At 39.2% G+C, this 13,096-nt stretch overlaps 1 protein-coding gene across 5 annotated transcripts in view; it reads left to right on the forward strand.

Moving 5' to 3' along the window:
• Positions 1–13,096, forward strand: part of cxxc5a (CXXC finger protein 5a) — a 142,376-nt gene that overhangs the window by 112,165 nt on the left and 17,115 nt on the right. For all 5 annotated transcript variants that reach the window (XM_056446776.1, XM_056446775.1, XM_056446773.1 and 2 more), the window contains exon 2: positions 3,254–4,274. In XM_056446776.1, coding sequence (XP_056302751.1) covers positions 3,465–4,274 — 810 coding nt within the window. In that variant the 5' untranslated portion in view covers positions 3,254–3,464. The remainder of the gene's footprint in view (positions 1–3,253; positions 4,275–13,096) is intronic.

A 13,096-nucleotide genomic window follows, 5' to 3' on the forward strand; every position in this document is an offset into this window, starting at 1 on the left:
CCACTCTCTTGTCTTTGAGCAGGTGACATTTTTCCCCTTTCAAATCACTTTTACTCAGCTTCATTTAGGAAATGTAACAGAGTAAAAAAAAGTGCAATATTTTGTTTTGGATTTGATTGAAATAAAAGTTTGCTATGATAATAGTACTCAAATATAGTACAGATACTTAAAACATGTACTCAAGTACATTAGTGAAGTAAGAATAGTTACTTTCCTCCACTGGTAATGAGGACATCAACAATAAAATGTTAACAAGTATACAATTCTTCCAAACTTTTGAATGACTGCAGACCATGCCTCGAATTACAGAATATCATACCCTGAAACCACCCAAAACAAAGAAAAGTGTCTATATCGTTGGGACGGACTTTGCCGTGCTGCTAGGATAACGCTTGGTGTGAGATGATGTGTGGCCAACTGTTGGCTTGATGCAGCAACCATAAGAGTGGAACGGATTTGAGATGTGCCATATTGCCATTCCAAGCCAGGATAAAAGAGAAACCACGGGCTGTCCATGGCAGGCTAGCATGGTCCGTTAGAGACATGTTTTTCTCCTTAGCTTCGGATGGGAAGTGAGTCATTGCTGCTAATACTGAATGAAAACGCCGCTATGTAATTTCAGTGCTTTTGGGGGACGTGAAGGTCGGGTGCTTCCATAGTCCCAGCAAGAGATGTGTGCGGTGGGGAAGGTTTGGCAGGAGCGAGGTAAGGCAGTGTGGCCCCTGGTTTGGGAAGAAGAGAGACAGAAAGAGAGAGAGAGAGAGAGAGGCTGGCTGTGGTCCGCTGGCGCCACAGACCCCTGAGCTGGGGAGAATGCGGGGGCTGCGCTCCTGCCTTTGAAGCTTTACCTCCCACTAATTCTGGCCTTCCAATTTCCACACACTGCGTAGATCCCCTCCACCACCCCTCATCCTCTCTCTCTCCCTCCCTGTCCCTTTGTTTCCCTTATAAGGACTGGCCCGGCCATTTCCTCAGCTTTTCTCAGTGGGGTTGTGTGTGTGTGGGTGTTTGTGGATGTCTCTGTTGTGGACGGGGGGCAACCAATAAAAAAACAAGAGTTGAGTTTTTGGCATTGGGATTCTGAAATTCTGTGTGCGGTCACTCACTTTGTTGTGTCATGGTATGCTTCATTGTTTATCACGTGATTGACAACAGGTCTGTGGATTAAGAAAGGAAATTGGCGTCTTTTCAAGTTTGCGTGAAGTAAATGTTCATACCATTTGAACTGAAGTGCTAATAAATTACATTGTGCCATCTTAAAGTTCATTACTACATTTGAATTATTCTGGAATACAACACTCTAGGATATAATTAGGCCCTCGGGGAGGTAACAGGGTTGACAGTTTTACAGTTGTTTTTTTTCTTTTTCTTTTTTTGACATTACAGGCCGAGCACTCAAGGTCATGAAACCATATTTGTGCATCTTAGAAATTATTATTACTAAAAAAAATTAAATAAATTATAATATTTAAAGCTAATCAGTGTGGTTTACAAACTGTCACCCATTATCTTTAGCTATGGCTATACCATATAGTAGAACAGTGTTTTACAAAAACACCCAAGGCTCTTAAAAAACCCTTTACGCTGTGGAAAATTCTACATTTGTCATATTTTTTGCAAAATTCTACATTTTAAAGATTTGGAAATATCAGGTTCTCTTGCTAAGGCTAAAAAAGGTTTGTCCCTTTTACTTGATCTGGACAAGCTGTTGTCAGAAAGTTTCAGTCACTGTAGAACAGCTCACCATCTCTCAAAGGCAGCAAGAATTGAAAGTTAGACATCCAGTCAAATAGGCTTTGTCAGATAATAAAGACATTACAAACAGGTGAAAGCGTTTATTAATTTGGCATAAGATTTGTCCTCCAAAAGTAAACAAATAAAATTGTAAGTAGTTCTCCACTCAGAATTATTAGCCCCCCCTGTTTAATTTTTTTCCCAATTTTTGTTAACAGAAATTTTTCCAACACATTTCTAAACATAATAGTTTTAACAACTCATCCTTAATAACTGATTTCTTTTATCTTTGCCATGATGACAGTAAACAATATTTTACTAGATATTTTTCCCCAGACACCTCTATACAGTTTAAAGTGAGATTTAAAGGCTTAAATAGGTTAACTAGGCAGGTTAGGGTAATTAGGCAAGTTATTGTATAATGATGGTTTGTTCTGTAGACTATAGAAAAAAAATTGCCTAAAGGGACTAATAATTTTGACCTTAAAATGGTTATTAAAAACATTAAAAACTGCTTTTATTCTTGCCAAAATAAAAGAAATAAGACTTTCTCCAGAAGAAAAAAAATATTATCAGACATACTGTGAAAATTTCCTTGCTGTTAAACATCATTTGGGAAATTTTTAAAAAAGAAATAAAAATTCAAAGGGGGGCTAATAATTTTGACTTCAACTGTATAGACATATGAAGGTAAGAGTCTGATTCAAAATAAAGTGGCAATGAATTATGTAGGACATATCAAACATGTACATATGGGACAGTGTTGCCCTGCACCCTTCACAGTACATGATGTGCTTTGCCCTTCAAAGTGAGTAGTACATACTGTACTTCTGCTAATTTTCAAAGAGATGCCTACCTGTATGTGCACTTCTACTGCAGTGAATGAATGAAAGAGCAGACAGGTCGTCAGGTTTATGCTTGCAGAGTTGACATCATACTTTAAAAGTTATGTTATTGACTTTATTCATAAGAACTTTACTGAAGTTTGCCAAAGACATATTGATCTATTCAGAGAAAAATTGATGTTATTCATTTTCTGTGATACATAAGCTGATAAAGGAAAGTTAATTGGTTCAGTCAAGCTTACTGTACAGTGTGATGTACTGTCTGGTTTACTTTTAGCTTCTCGTCTTTTATAGAAGCAGTGAGACGTGTATTTCCAAATAGTAAACCAGTTTGCTGTGGAAAAGGGCTAATGTGAGACAATGATTTCATGGTTTAATTAATTTATTTATTTTTGCTTTTTTATTATCCAAGATGTCACAATGCCTAGCTCACTTCTGTCTCATTTTCGCTTTACTCCTTCTACGTAGCGCTTGAAGATAAATGTACATATTGATTTCTCAGGCACAGTAGGGGCATCAGTACAGCACTCAATAAAATGCTGGAGCCATGAGAAAGAGAGGCCCAATTCGCCGCTCACTGTTCTTAGGCACTGCTTTTCTGTTGTCAAGGTCTCTTTTAATCATCAGAACACTTTCAACATCTTCCCATCTTTTCTTCTGTCTTTGTGTCTTAGTTTACAGGTTGTCGGAGGAAAGATGTGGATGAGGGCTGAAGTCTAGAGCTGAGGGCATTGGGGTTGGCCGGCCGATTCGCCCGTTAAGGGGAGGCTCCACCCTCACCTGGGTACTGACTGGATCGCGAGTGCTGCCTGGCTCCTCCTCGCCAGCCCCCGTCCCCTCCCCAACCCCGCCCCCCCTCCCGCGCTCACACCCCGGGGCTGGACCATGTCTGGCGGACAGCCGGAGGGCAGCCGGACACCCAAGGCCCAGGACCCGGACACAGACCAGGACTGTGGGGAGGACAGTCCTGTCATCGAACGCCGTAACCGGAGCGGCATCATCAGCGAGCCTCTCAGCAAGAGTCTGAAGAGGTCTCGCACCCTCTCACAGTACACCGCCGCATGTCCCCAGACCGCCAACGGACTGAAACACAACGGTCAGGCTAAGAGCCACACGACCAAGCCTGCCCAGCCTGCCCAGCAGCAGCCACAGCAGCCTTCCGCCTCGGCCTTGGTGCCGAGCAAGCTGGACCGAACCCTGGAGCAGGTGTTGGAGGGACAGAATGGCCTGTTGCACTTTGCCCAGGCAGCTGCGCTGCTGAAGCGGGCGGGCATGGAGCACATGCTGCTGCCAGGGGGAATGGGAGTGGGCGTGGGTGGGGGCGAGGTTGGGTCGGTCGACCTGGAGGGGGCATCAGTGGCTGACACAGTTGGGGGTCACACAGACTTCCCGTATGGTGTGGGCGGTGGCTTCCCCTTCAACCCGGGGCTGTTCATCATGACGCCGGCTGGAGTCTTCCTCGCCGACAGCGCGCTGCACATGGCCGGCTTGACGGAGTACCCAGTGCAAAGCGAGCTGGCCTCCGCCATTAGCTCCGGGAAGAAGAAAAGGAAACGGTGTGGGATGTGTCCACCTTGTCGGCGCAGGATTAACTGCGAGCAGTGCAGCAGTTGCCGGAACCGCAAGACGGGCCACCAGATCTGCAAGTTCCGCAAGTGTGAGGAGCTCAAGAAGAAACCGTCTGCTGCACTGGAGGTAAACGATACCGAGACTCTATAATTTGTTCAGTTGCTGTTGTTCAGTCATTTTGGAATGTTTTGTGGCCTGAAAGTGTCATAATCTTCATTGCTTCATATTGGGGTTGAACTTTGTACATGCTGGCTGGTGGTGATGAGCGAGCCTCTGCTGAGGTTTAGTCTGCGAGATGAGGCTTTGGGGTGACAGGTGGCACTGACAGTAGTGGGGGAGGGCGATACGGCCAGACATGCACCATGGGGTTTGTTCTAATCTGCCCCCCACTGCGGCATCACGTCACTCTTCCCACATCCTGCCGCCGTGACACTACTAGGACACTCCTCAGAGACATGACGCCCTCCGGTACGGCCGCTTTTATAGGTCCCTGCATTCATTAGTCTGCTTTTACAGAGCAATGCGGTTGCTTTTGTTAAGATTAAGATACGTATTAAGTTGGTTTCATGAACCCATTGGTATTTTTAAAGGTGTAGAGGTGGACATGATGTGGATGTATTTGTGTATGTGTTTTTGTGTTTTCTGTACGACGTAATCCATCTTGCCACAGGGCTGTCATCTGGAGCACCAGGTGTCAGTGACGAATGGCTCACCCCCTCCTCTCCCTTATCAGTGGGGGCTAATGGTCCTCCGGACTTCTTGCTGAGGTCATCCCTATAGGTGTTTGATTTGTACAAATGCTCAAATTTTATTAGTATTCAATTTATCTTAGATAAAGTTTTTCATTCACAGAATATTAGTTTTAAACTCAAAATTTACGTAATGAATATTTTTGGTCTCATGGTTCATGTTATTCCAGGGGAAGATGGGAATGATTTATAATAAGGTTCAATTTAGTATAATGAACTAACAATGGACAACAATTTTATTGCATTTAATAATCTAGCATAATGCAAATTTATAAATATACTATTGTTAAGTGCTTCAGTTTTGTATGCTTATTAGTATATGCCTATTAACAGCTTATTATTATATGAAGGAATTTATATGAACCTAGATTAGTAAATGTAAATAAAGTATTTTCATTGTTGGTTTATTTTAGCAACTGTAATAAGAGATAGTTCACTCAAAAAACATCAAATCTGTCATTTATTATGCACCCTCATGTCATTTCAAACCCAAGCTATGGAGGGTCAAAGAGCTCAAAGTATATCCAAAATATCTTAATTTATGTTCCAAAGTTCCAAAATGAAGGTTTTTTTTTAAATGACATGAGGGTGAGTGATTATTGACAGAATTTTCATTTTTATTTTTAACGTCAACTTACTGAATCTTATTGTGGTGTTTTATGGTTGTCTTCATATTCTTCAATCCAAAATGTATAATTTGCTCCATCAATCGCCCAAATATACTTCCATTTAAAGGTGGTTGACAAAAAATGTTTTTAAAATAAGTGTATTATGCTCACCAAAGATGCATTCGTTGTAAATTAGATAAGCCCTAGATAACCTGCCTAGATTCAGCATCATTATTTTTAAGTGTCACATGCTTCTTCAGAAATTAGTCAATTGGTGGTCTAGAAAATGACCTCAAACTTTAAATGGTATCATGGTTTTAATTTAAAATGCGGTCACATTTTACTTTGATGGTCTGTTTGTTGAATTTAAGTTACATGCCAACTAATTCTCATTAGATTATAAGTAAACTGTTAGGTTGGGGTTAGGGTTGGGGTTAGTGTAAGTTGACGTGTACTTGCAAAGTTTCTTATAGTCAGTTAAATGTCTGTTGAAGTAGCAGTATCATCAGATATTAAGCAGACAGTCTACTAATACTTAAATGAACCATCAAAATAAAGTGTTACCTAAAATAGATTTACATTTTAAAATGTATTCAAATAGTAAACAATTCTTTTAAATAATAATAATAATAACGTTTCACAATATTACTGTTTTGATCAAATATGACCAATCACAATAATTTTAGATCAGTTACACGCAGCCCTTAATAATAAAATAAAAAGTAACAAAATCTTTTGAGCAGTAGTGTAATTAGTAATGAAACATTTCCAGAAATAAAGCAGTTCTGATATAAGTAGACATTCTGAAACTATGACACATATAAGTAGGTTAAATATAATTTGTAGAGTTTGACAAAAATGATCCATTGAGGCTCTGGCGTGTCTAAAGGAACTTTGAAAGTATCCTTGTACTGTCTCCTTGGAAAATATACATTCATTTTTTCTCTTATGTTGGATATTTCTGTGCTTGATATGCAATTGTCTCAGTTCAGTTTTCAGTTGCTCATGCTTCCTTTCATTTGATGTCTGATATATTCAGAGAGAGGTTTTGGCTTTGTCCATTTGATGTGTTCCACACAAATAAAACCTTTAAATCAATCTTTTTTTCGTCGTTCTGTTTGCTGAATACAGACTCGTCATTGAAACACTGCTGGTAAGAATAATAATGGCAAAGCGATGCTGTGTCGCTAACGTTTCAGCCATTAAAATGGTCTGATAATTCCATGCCACGTCTGCTTCCCCAGCTGTCCAGTCAGTATGGAGTCAAACAAGGTCACGTCTGATGGCGTCTCAGAGCCCCTGCGATTAAAACGTGTCTAAAACATAAAGCACTGTCGGTTTATGGTTTCTTAAATAGATGTTAATTCGAGCGCCTAGCATGATGGGAATAGTTTCGCGCTAAGCGTCTGAGATGTGCTGCACCTGCTGTTTTATTGCTACTAGACAGTGTTGAAACAGGCGCTGTGGAAAGCACATCGTATTGATTCATATATATATTTCTGAAAGTGAATTTATGAATACACCTTAAATTGTTTGATGTTGTACATTGTTAGCTACGGATTACTGCCGTTGCATTTCATAGCCTTTGGGCTAGTTTTCTGCTCTTGTTAAAAAGAAAAGGTTGTTTAAGTCAGATTGCTGACCTGTTGCAAACCAGATCATCATACTTGATGTAACACATAATACAGAAATATTTTGATCCATAATTCTTTTTTTAGAATCGGTTTCTGAATGGAAAGTTCAATTGCTAGATGATGTGTGTGTTAGGCTAAAACCTACCCTGCAATAGAGCATTTTGGCTAGTTAAGCTTGTTTAATAAGAAGAAAAGGATGTAATCGTTCGATTGTTGGTGATTTATTTCTATTGTTGAGTAAACATTGCTCAAATAACCACCTCAAAATGCAGTGAAGACTCTAAAAATGAACAATTGTGGCACATTTTTCGACATTTTTGCTATTGGCACCATTTTAGGTAAGATAATTGAGACTCCACATTGAGAATTGGCTTCAAATCTGAAAAACCCAACACTGATCCAGATTGAAGAATGAGCGCTAGACTGAGACTTCTTGAAGCTAGTTAAGACCAAGTTTGTCTAATTGGTTAATTAATTTAAGAAGCTTGATGTGCACGCCAATATATCTTCATTGCACGATGATCACCAACATGGTGTTTTGTTGTTGTTTTGTATGCTTGTGAACTGCTGTCTCCACCTATGTTATTAATTTATTAGATTTGCTGGCAGATTTACTGGGTTCATGCAGGCCACCCAATTTAACCAATACCATATTTCCATTTAGACTTTTTAACATACTATCCCCATCTATTAAATTAAACATCCTATCGATCAGCATGGTCTTAACTAACTTAACCAGCAAGATTAACGTCAGCCAGTTTCGTGCAGGCTGACCATTTTGGTATGGTTTTATGCCAGCATGTTTTATGCCTTGTTTCCATTGAGCTGTATGGTTCAGATCAGTTTTGTATGGTTCGGTATGGGTCAGCCTGGGGCGTGTTTCCGAAAAACATCGTTAGCCAACTAATGCTGAGTTCAGACTGCATAATTTTAGCCCCAATTTTGACTCACTTACAGGTTTTGAGAAATCGCTGACAAATGCCTGAAATCACTGGCAAATTGGGGCAGTAACAATCACACAGTTTGAACTATCAAAGACGCAATCCGAGAGAATCGCAGATGAGTTGCTAACACCCGTAAGATATCTGGCATTCTAAATATCTGGAGCTGTCGGCGATTCAAAATCATGCCATCTGAAATGTGTTCTGATTGAAAATAACATTGGCCATTACTTACAGCCAATGAGGGTGCAGCATCCAGTTAAAAGTGCTTCTTTTCGCTCTATTTGGACCCAAGAAAATGGAGGAAAAACTAGTGGAAATGCAGCAGCACCCGTATCGGTTTGTCATGTTATCTGAGCAATACCACAACCGGGTCGTAAAAGAAAGAAATTGTAATTCCCTCAAAAGCCAGGTGAGCAAAATAATACATTTTCTACCCCACTTAAGGCTTCTTTCTCATTATGCAGTTATAACAAAAGATATACTCTGTGACTTCGCATGGTTTCCATGTCAGTTCTCAGTTCAGAGACCAAAAGTTGTTGGCGATTCTTTCATTGTAAAGTCATGCAGTGTTAAACTCCCTGTTGCCGAACACAGCAGCCACGGAATGCTACCTTAGATAGTCATGCAGTGTGAAAAAATCTGTGACGCAACTACTTTGAAAATTACAGTAAATTGATTTGGCATTTCTTGAATCTATCGTTTAAATAAACATTCGCAAGCTGTGTAGCAAAAGTGTGCGTTTGCAACTACACCTCTAGAGCTAAAGTTAGCAGCATAGGTCCGTATTCTATTCACAGTTGTCTATATCCCCCTGTGTCCTATTCCCTTCAAAAGTTCCAACATCCACTTTAAATGATTAATAAAAAAAAGCTCTCTCTCTCTCTCTCTCTCTCTCTCTCTCTCTCTCTCTCTCTCGTGTAATTTGCTTTCAAAGTTATTTTTTACAGTTCAGTTTTAGTGAACTTCAAAGTGACAAAGCTCCTTTCGTAGTGCACTCCGAAATTATTTTAGCAATTTTTACCCCAAAGCACCCCTGATCAGGCTCGTGTTTCTGCTGTCAGTGCCACCTTTACTTGGCAGGCGATCAGCATGATGTTTGCTCATTAAACAAAGTTGTATGGTCTTTAACATATCGCATCTTTTGGACAGTCAAGTTCAATATTTCAAATATAGACGCACAGCATATGCATGCAGCTAGATGAAGGAAGTGGCACCTCTTGCTCAAGTTCACATGGCTGCCTTAACAACAACAGAGGACAGCAAATTCTGTTCTTGGCATGATGTGGTTGTTTGTTAAAGAAGACAACAAGCTTTGTTTGATCATGGTTCATTTTTGCGTGCTGTATTGTATTATTATGGTGTCATGTTTGGTGCATCCTGTGTTATTGCTCTCTTGTCTTGGTGCACACACTAGTGGTGATTCTCTGTAAGAAAATAGCAAAAGAACCTAGCTTCACCATTTTGGTACTGTATTGTTGTGCTATGTACTGTTTCATAAGCTTGCCAAAACACTGATACGATACAATACGGTATTTTGGTACTTCTGACAGTGGTAACGGAAATAAATCCATTTTGTACTATACTGTACCGAACCATATTTACATGTTTACACCTTTTAACAATCTCATCATTGTAAATTACAGTGCGGAATCCAATCTGTATTAGCACTTAATTCGTAAATATCTTTTCTTGTAGCATAAGCCTAGATGAGCAACTTCATGCAGCATGACCAGAAAGTTTTGTCATTTAACATCTCATCACCATTAACTAGAACATAAAATCCTGTCCATTGACTTGGGATTGGAAACTAATTTACCCAAAAAGCTTCTTGCAGACTTACTAGTATTACTCGTAAAGATTTGACCACTTATTATGTTATTGACAACAGTGTTGGGAAAAAGTAATAAATCTACTTGTTATGTCTTTGTTTTAAATGGTACCAAATAAATACTCATAGAGCGCTGTAATATTTATAATCCTGACAAATATCAGATGGCCATGAAGTGATAGACGTTTTTATAAATGCTTAAAATGTTGGTGTCTGTGATGCAGCAATTGGAGAGACTGTTGTGTACACCATAGTTTAATAAGAAATTCACTTTAATATGTTACATGACTAAAGTGGTCATCAACAAATATTTTCTCTATTCAAAACAGTAGTGCTTGGAATTGGAAACAATTATCCATATGTCAAGGTCTAACAAGTGGATTACAATCTTTAAAAAGTAGCTAAATGTTTGACATAGTTACTTTTTAAGGAAAGTAATGTGAACGTATGTTATGTTATTTTTACATTTAAAGTAAGAATACATTTAAAGTAAGATAGGTTTAGAAATTGTAATGTTTTACTTTTTTACCCAACACCAATTGCCCTTAATTAGAAGATTGGAATCTAAACTAACTTAAGCTACACTAACCTGGCCATCCAGCTCCATTCATGCAGGTCATGTAATCAAAATGAACCATGGGAGTCTTAACTAGCTTAATCCGACTAATTCAGTCTTGGTGCAGGCCGACTACTTTCATTAGTTTTGTCATTTAAACTTCTTAAACCTCTTTTTAAAGTAACATAGGGTCATATCATAGCTAAACCTACAAAATCTGTCATTTTTTAACTATTTTGGTCTGCAACCTCTTACAATTTAGGTCTCAAACTGGATTCCTGGAGGGCCGCAGCTCTGCACAGTTTTGCTCCAACCCTAATCAAACACAGCTAATTCAAATAATCAAGCTGTTCAAGACTACTAGAGACTATTAAGCAGGTGTGAGTTTGGGGTGGTTTCAGCTAAACTGTGCAGAGCTGCGGCCCTCCAGTAATTGAGTTTGAAACCAATGTCTTACAGCCTGATCAATTTCACCAAAAAAGTTTCGTAATTTGATTGTCTATTACAGGGGTGCCCAAACTCTGTACTGGAGGGCCGGTATCCTGCAGAGTTTAGCTCCAACCCCAATTAGACACACCTGAACCAGCTAGTCAAGCCTTAACTAGCATACTAGAAACTTTCTGACAGGTGTGTTGAAGCAAGTTGGAGCTAAATTCTGCAGCACACTGGCCTTCGAGGACCAGGATTGGGCACTCCTGGTCTAGCTCATGACTATTACCTAGAAAATGGAGTATTTTCTATAAGTAATGTGTCTTTTCTACCAGCAATATTAAGTTGGTCATCAAGCTTCTTGTAGGCTGTCCAACTTCATCAGTACAGTTTTAGAATTTAGTCTCCCAAGTAACTCATCACCATTAACTACAACCCTTATCAATAAGCATAGGGTTTTTAAAACTTAACCAGGTCAGCAAGTTTCCCATAGCATGAGAATTTTCACCAGTAAAGTTTTGTAAAAAGATACTGACTGCACAGTGTCTCATTCCTATAGAACTTAGTATTCTGTCTATAAGCATGCAATTCTTAACCAGCAAGTGTCTTGCAGACTTATTGGTACAGATTTTATCATATAGAGGTAACATTTTATCATATAGAGTTCAGCGTATCTCATCACCATTAGACCATCTGTGTTTTGTTACTAACTTAACCAGAACATGCAAACCTTTTCCAAAAAATGTACACTTACCAGCCACTTTATTAGGTACACCTGACTAGTACGACGTTGGACTCCTTTTGCCTTTAGAACTGCCTTAATCCTTCATGGCATAGATTTAACAAGGTACTGGAAATATTAATTTGAGATTTTGGTCCATATTGACATGATAGCATCACACAGTTGCTGCAGATTTGTCAGCTGCACATCCATAATACGAATCTCCCATTCCACCACATCCCAAAGGTGCTCAATTGGATTGAGATCTGGTGACTGTGGAGACCATTTGAGTGCAGTGAACTCATTGTCATGTTCAAGAAGACAGTCTGAGATGATTCGCACTTTATGACATGCCGTGTTATCCTGCTGGAAGCAGTCATTAGAGGATGGGTACACTGTGGTCATAAAGGGATGGACATGGTCATCAACAATACTCAGGTTGGCTGTGGCATTGACACAATGCTCAATTGGTATTAATGGGCCCAAAGTGTGCCAAGAAAATATCCCTCACTCCATTACACCACCATGCTCTTCTGCATACCTTGTTGTAATGAGTGGTTATTTGTTGGTTAGTTACTGTTGCCTTTCTATCAGCTCGAACCAGTCTGGCCATTCTCCTCTGACCTCTGGCATCAACAAGGCATTTGCGCCCACAGAACTGCCGCTCACTGGATATTTTCTCTTTTTCGGACCATTCTAGAGATGGTTGGTGCGTTAAAATCCCAGTAGATCAGCAGTTTCTGAAATACTCAGACCAGCCCGTCTGGCACCAACAACCATGTCATGTTCAAAGTCATTTAAATCACCTTTCTTCCCCATTCTAATGCTCGGTATGAACTGTAGCAATTTGTCTTGATCATGTCTACATGACTAAATGCATTGAGTTGCTGCCATGTGATTGGCTGATCAGAAATTTGCATTGATGAGCAGCTGGAATAAAGTGGCCGGTGAGTGTATTTTCTAGCATAATAACTTAAACACTAACTTAAACAGCCATTTAAACTTCACCATTTTGTTTTAATGGTTGACCAGTATTACCAATAAAGTTTTGTAATTTAATCTGCCCAGTAACTAGACTATTGAATCTGTGGAATACTTAAATAACTCAACTCTTAAGGCTAACTAGGTTGATCAGTTTCCCTCAGACTGACCTACACTGTAAAAAATATTCGGAACTTCACAGTTTTTCCATATTTTGTGAATCATGTTTTTAGTTTTACATTTTTTTTATTTATGCTTTTGAATTGCATTATGGGACCTTGAAAAGTTTAAAAAAGCGACTTTTATTAACATTTTTAATAGTTTAAAGTGTTATATTGTCTGGGTTGGTGTTGTATATTACTCTACAAAAACCTTGTAATAAGCTGTCAGCACATTTTCTGTTATTTTACAGACTTATTTCTCTATATATTATTTCTTATACGTTATATTATTTCAAACTACTAGAATAAAAGTTACTTTGTCAAACTGTGGCGTTAC

Source organism: Danio aesculapii, chromosome 21 (assembly GCF_903798145.1).
Source record: "Danio aesculapii chromosome 21, fDanAes4.1, whole genome shotgun sequence".
Taxonomy (NCBI): domain Eukaryota; kingdom Metazoa; phylum Chordata; class Actinopteri; order Cypriniformes; family Danionidae; genus Danio; species Danio aesculapii.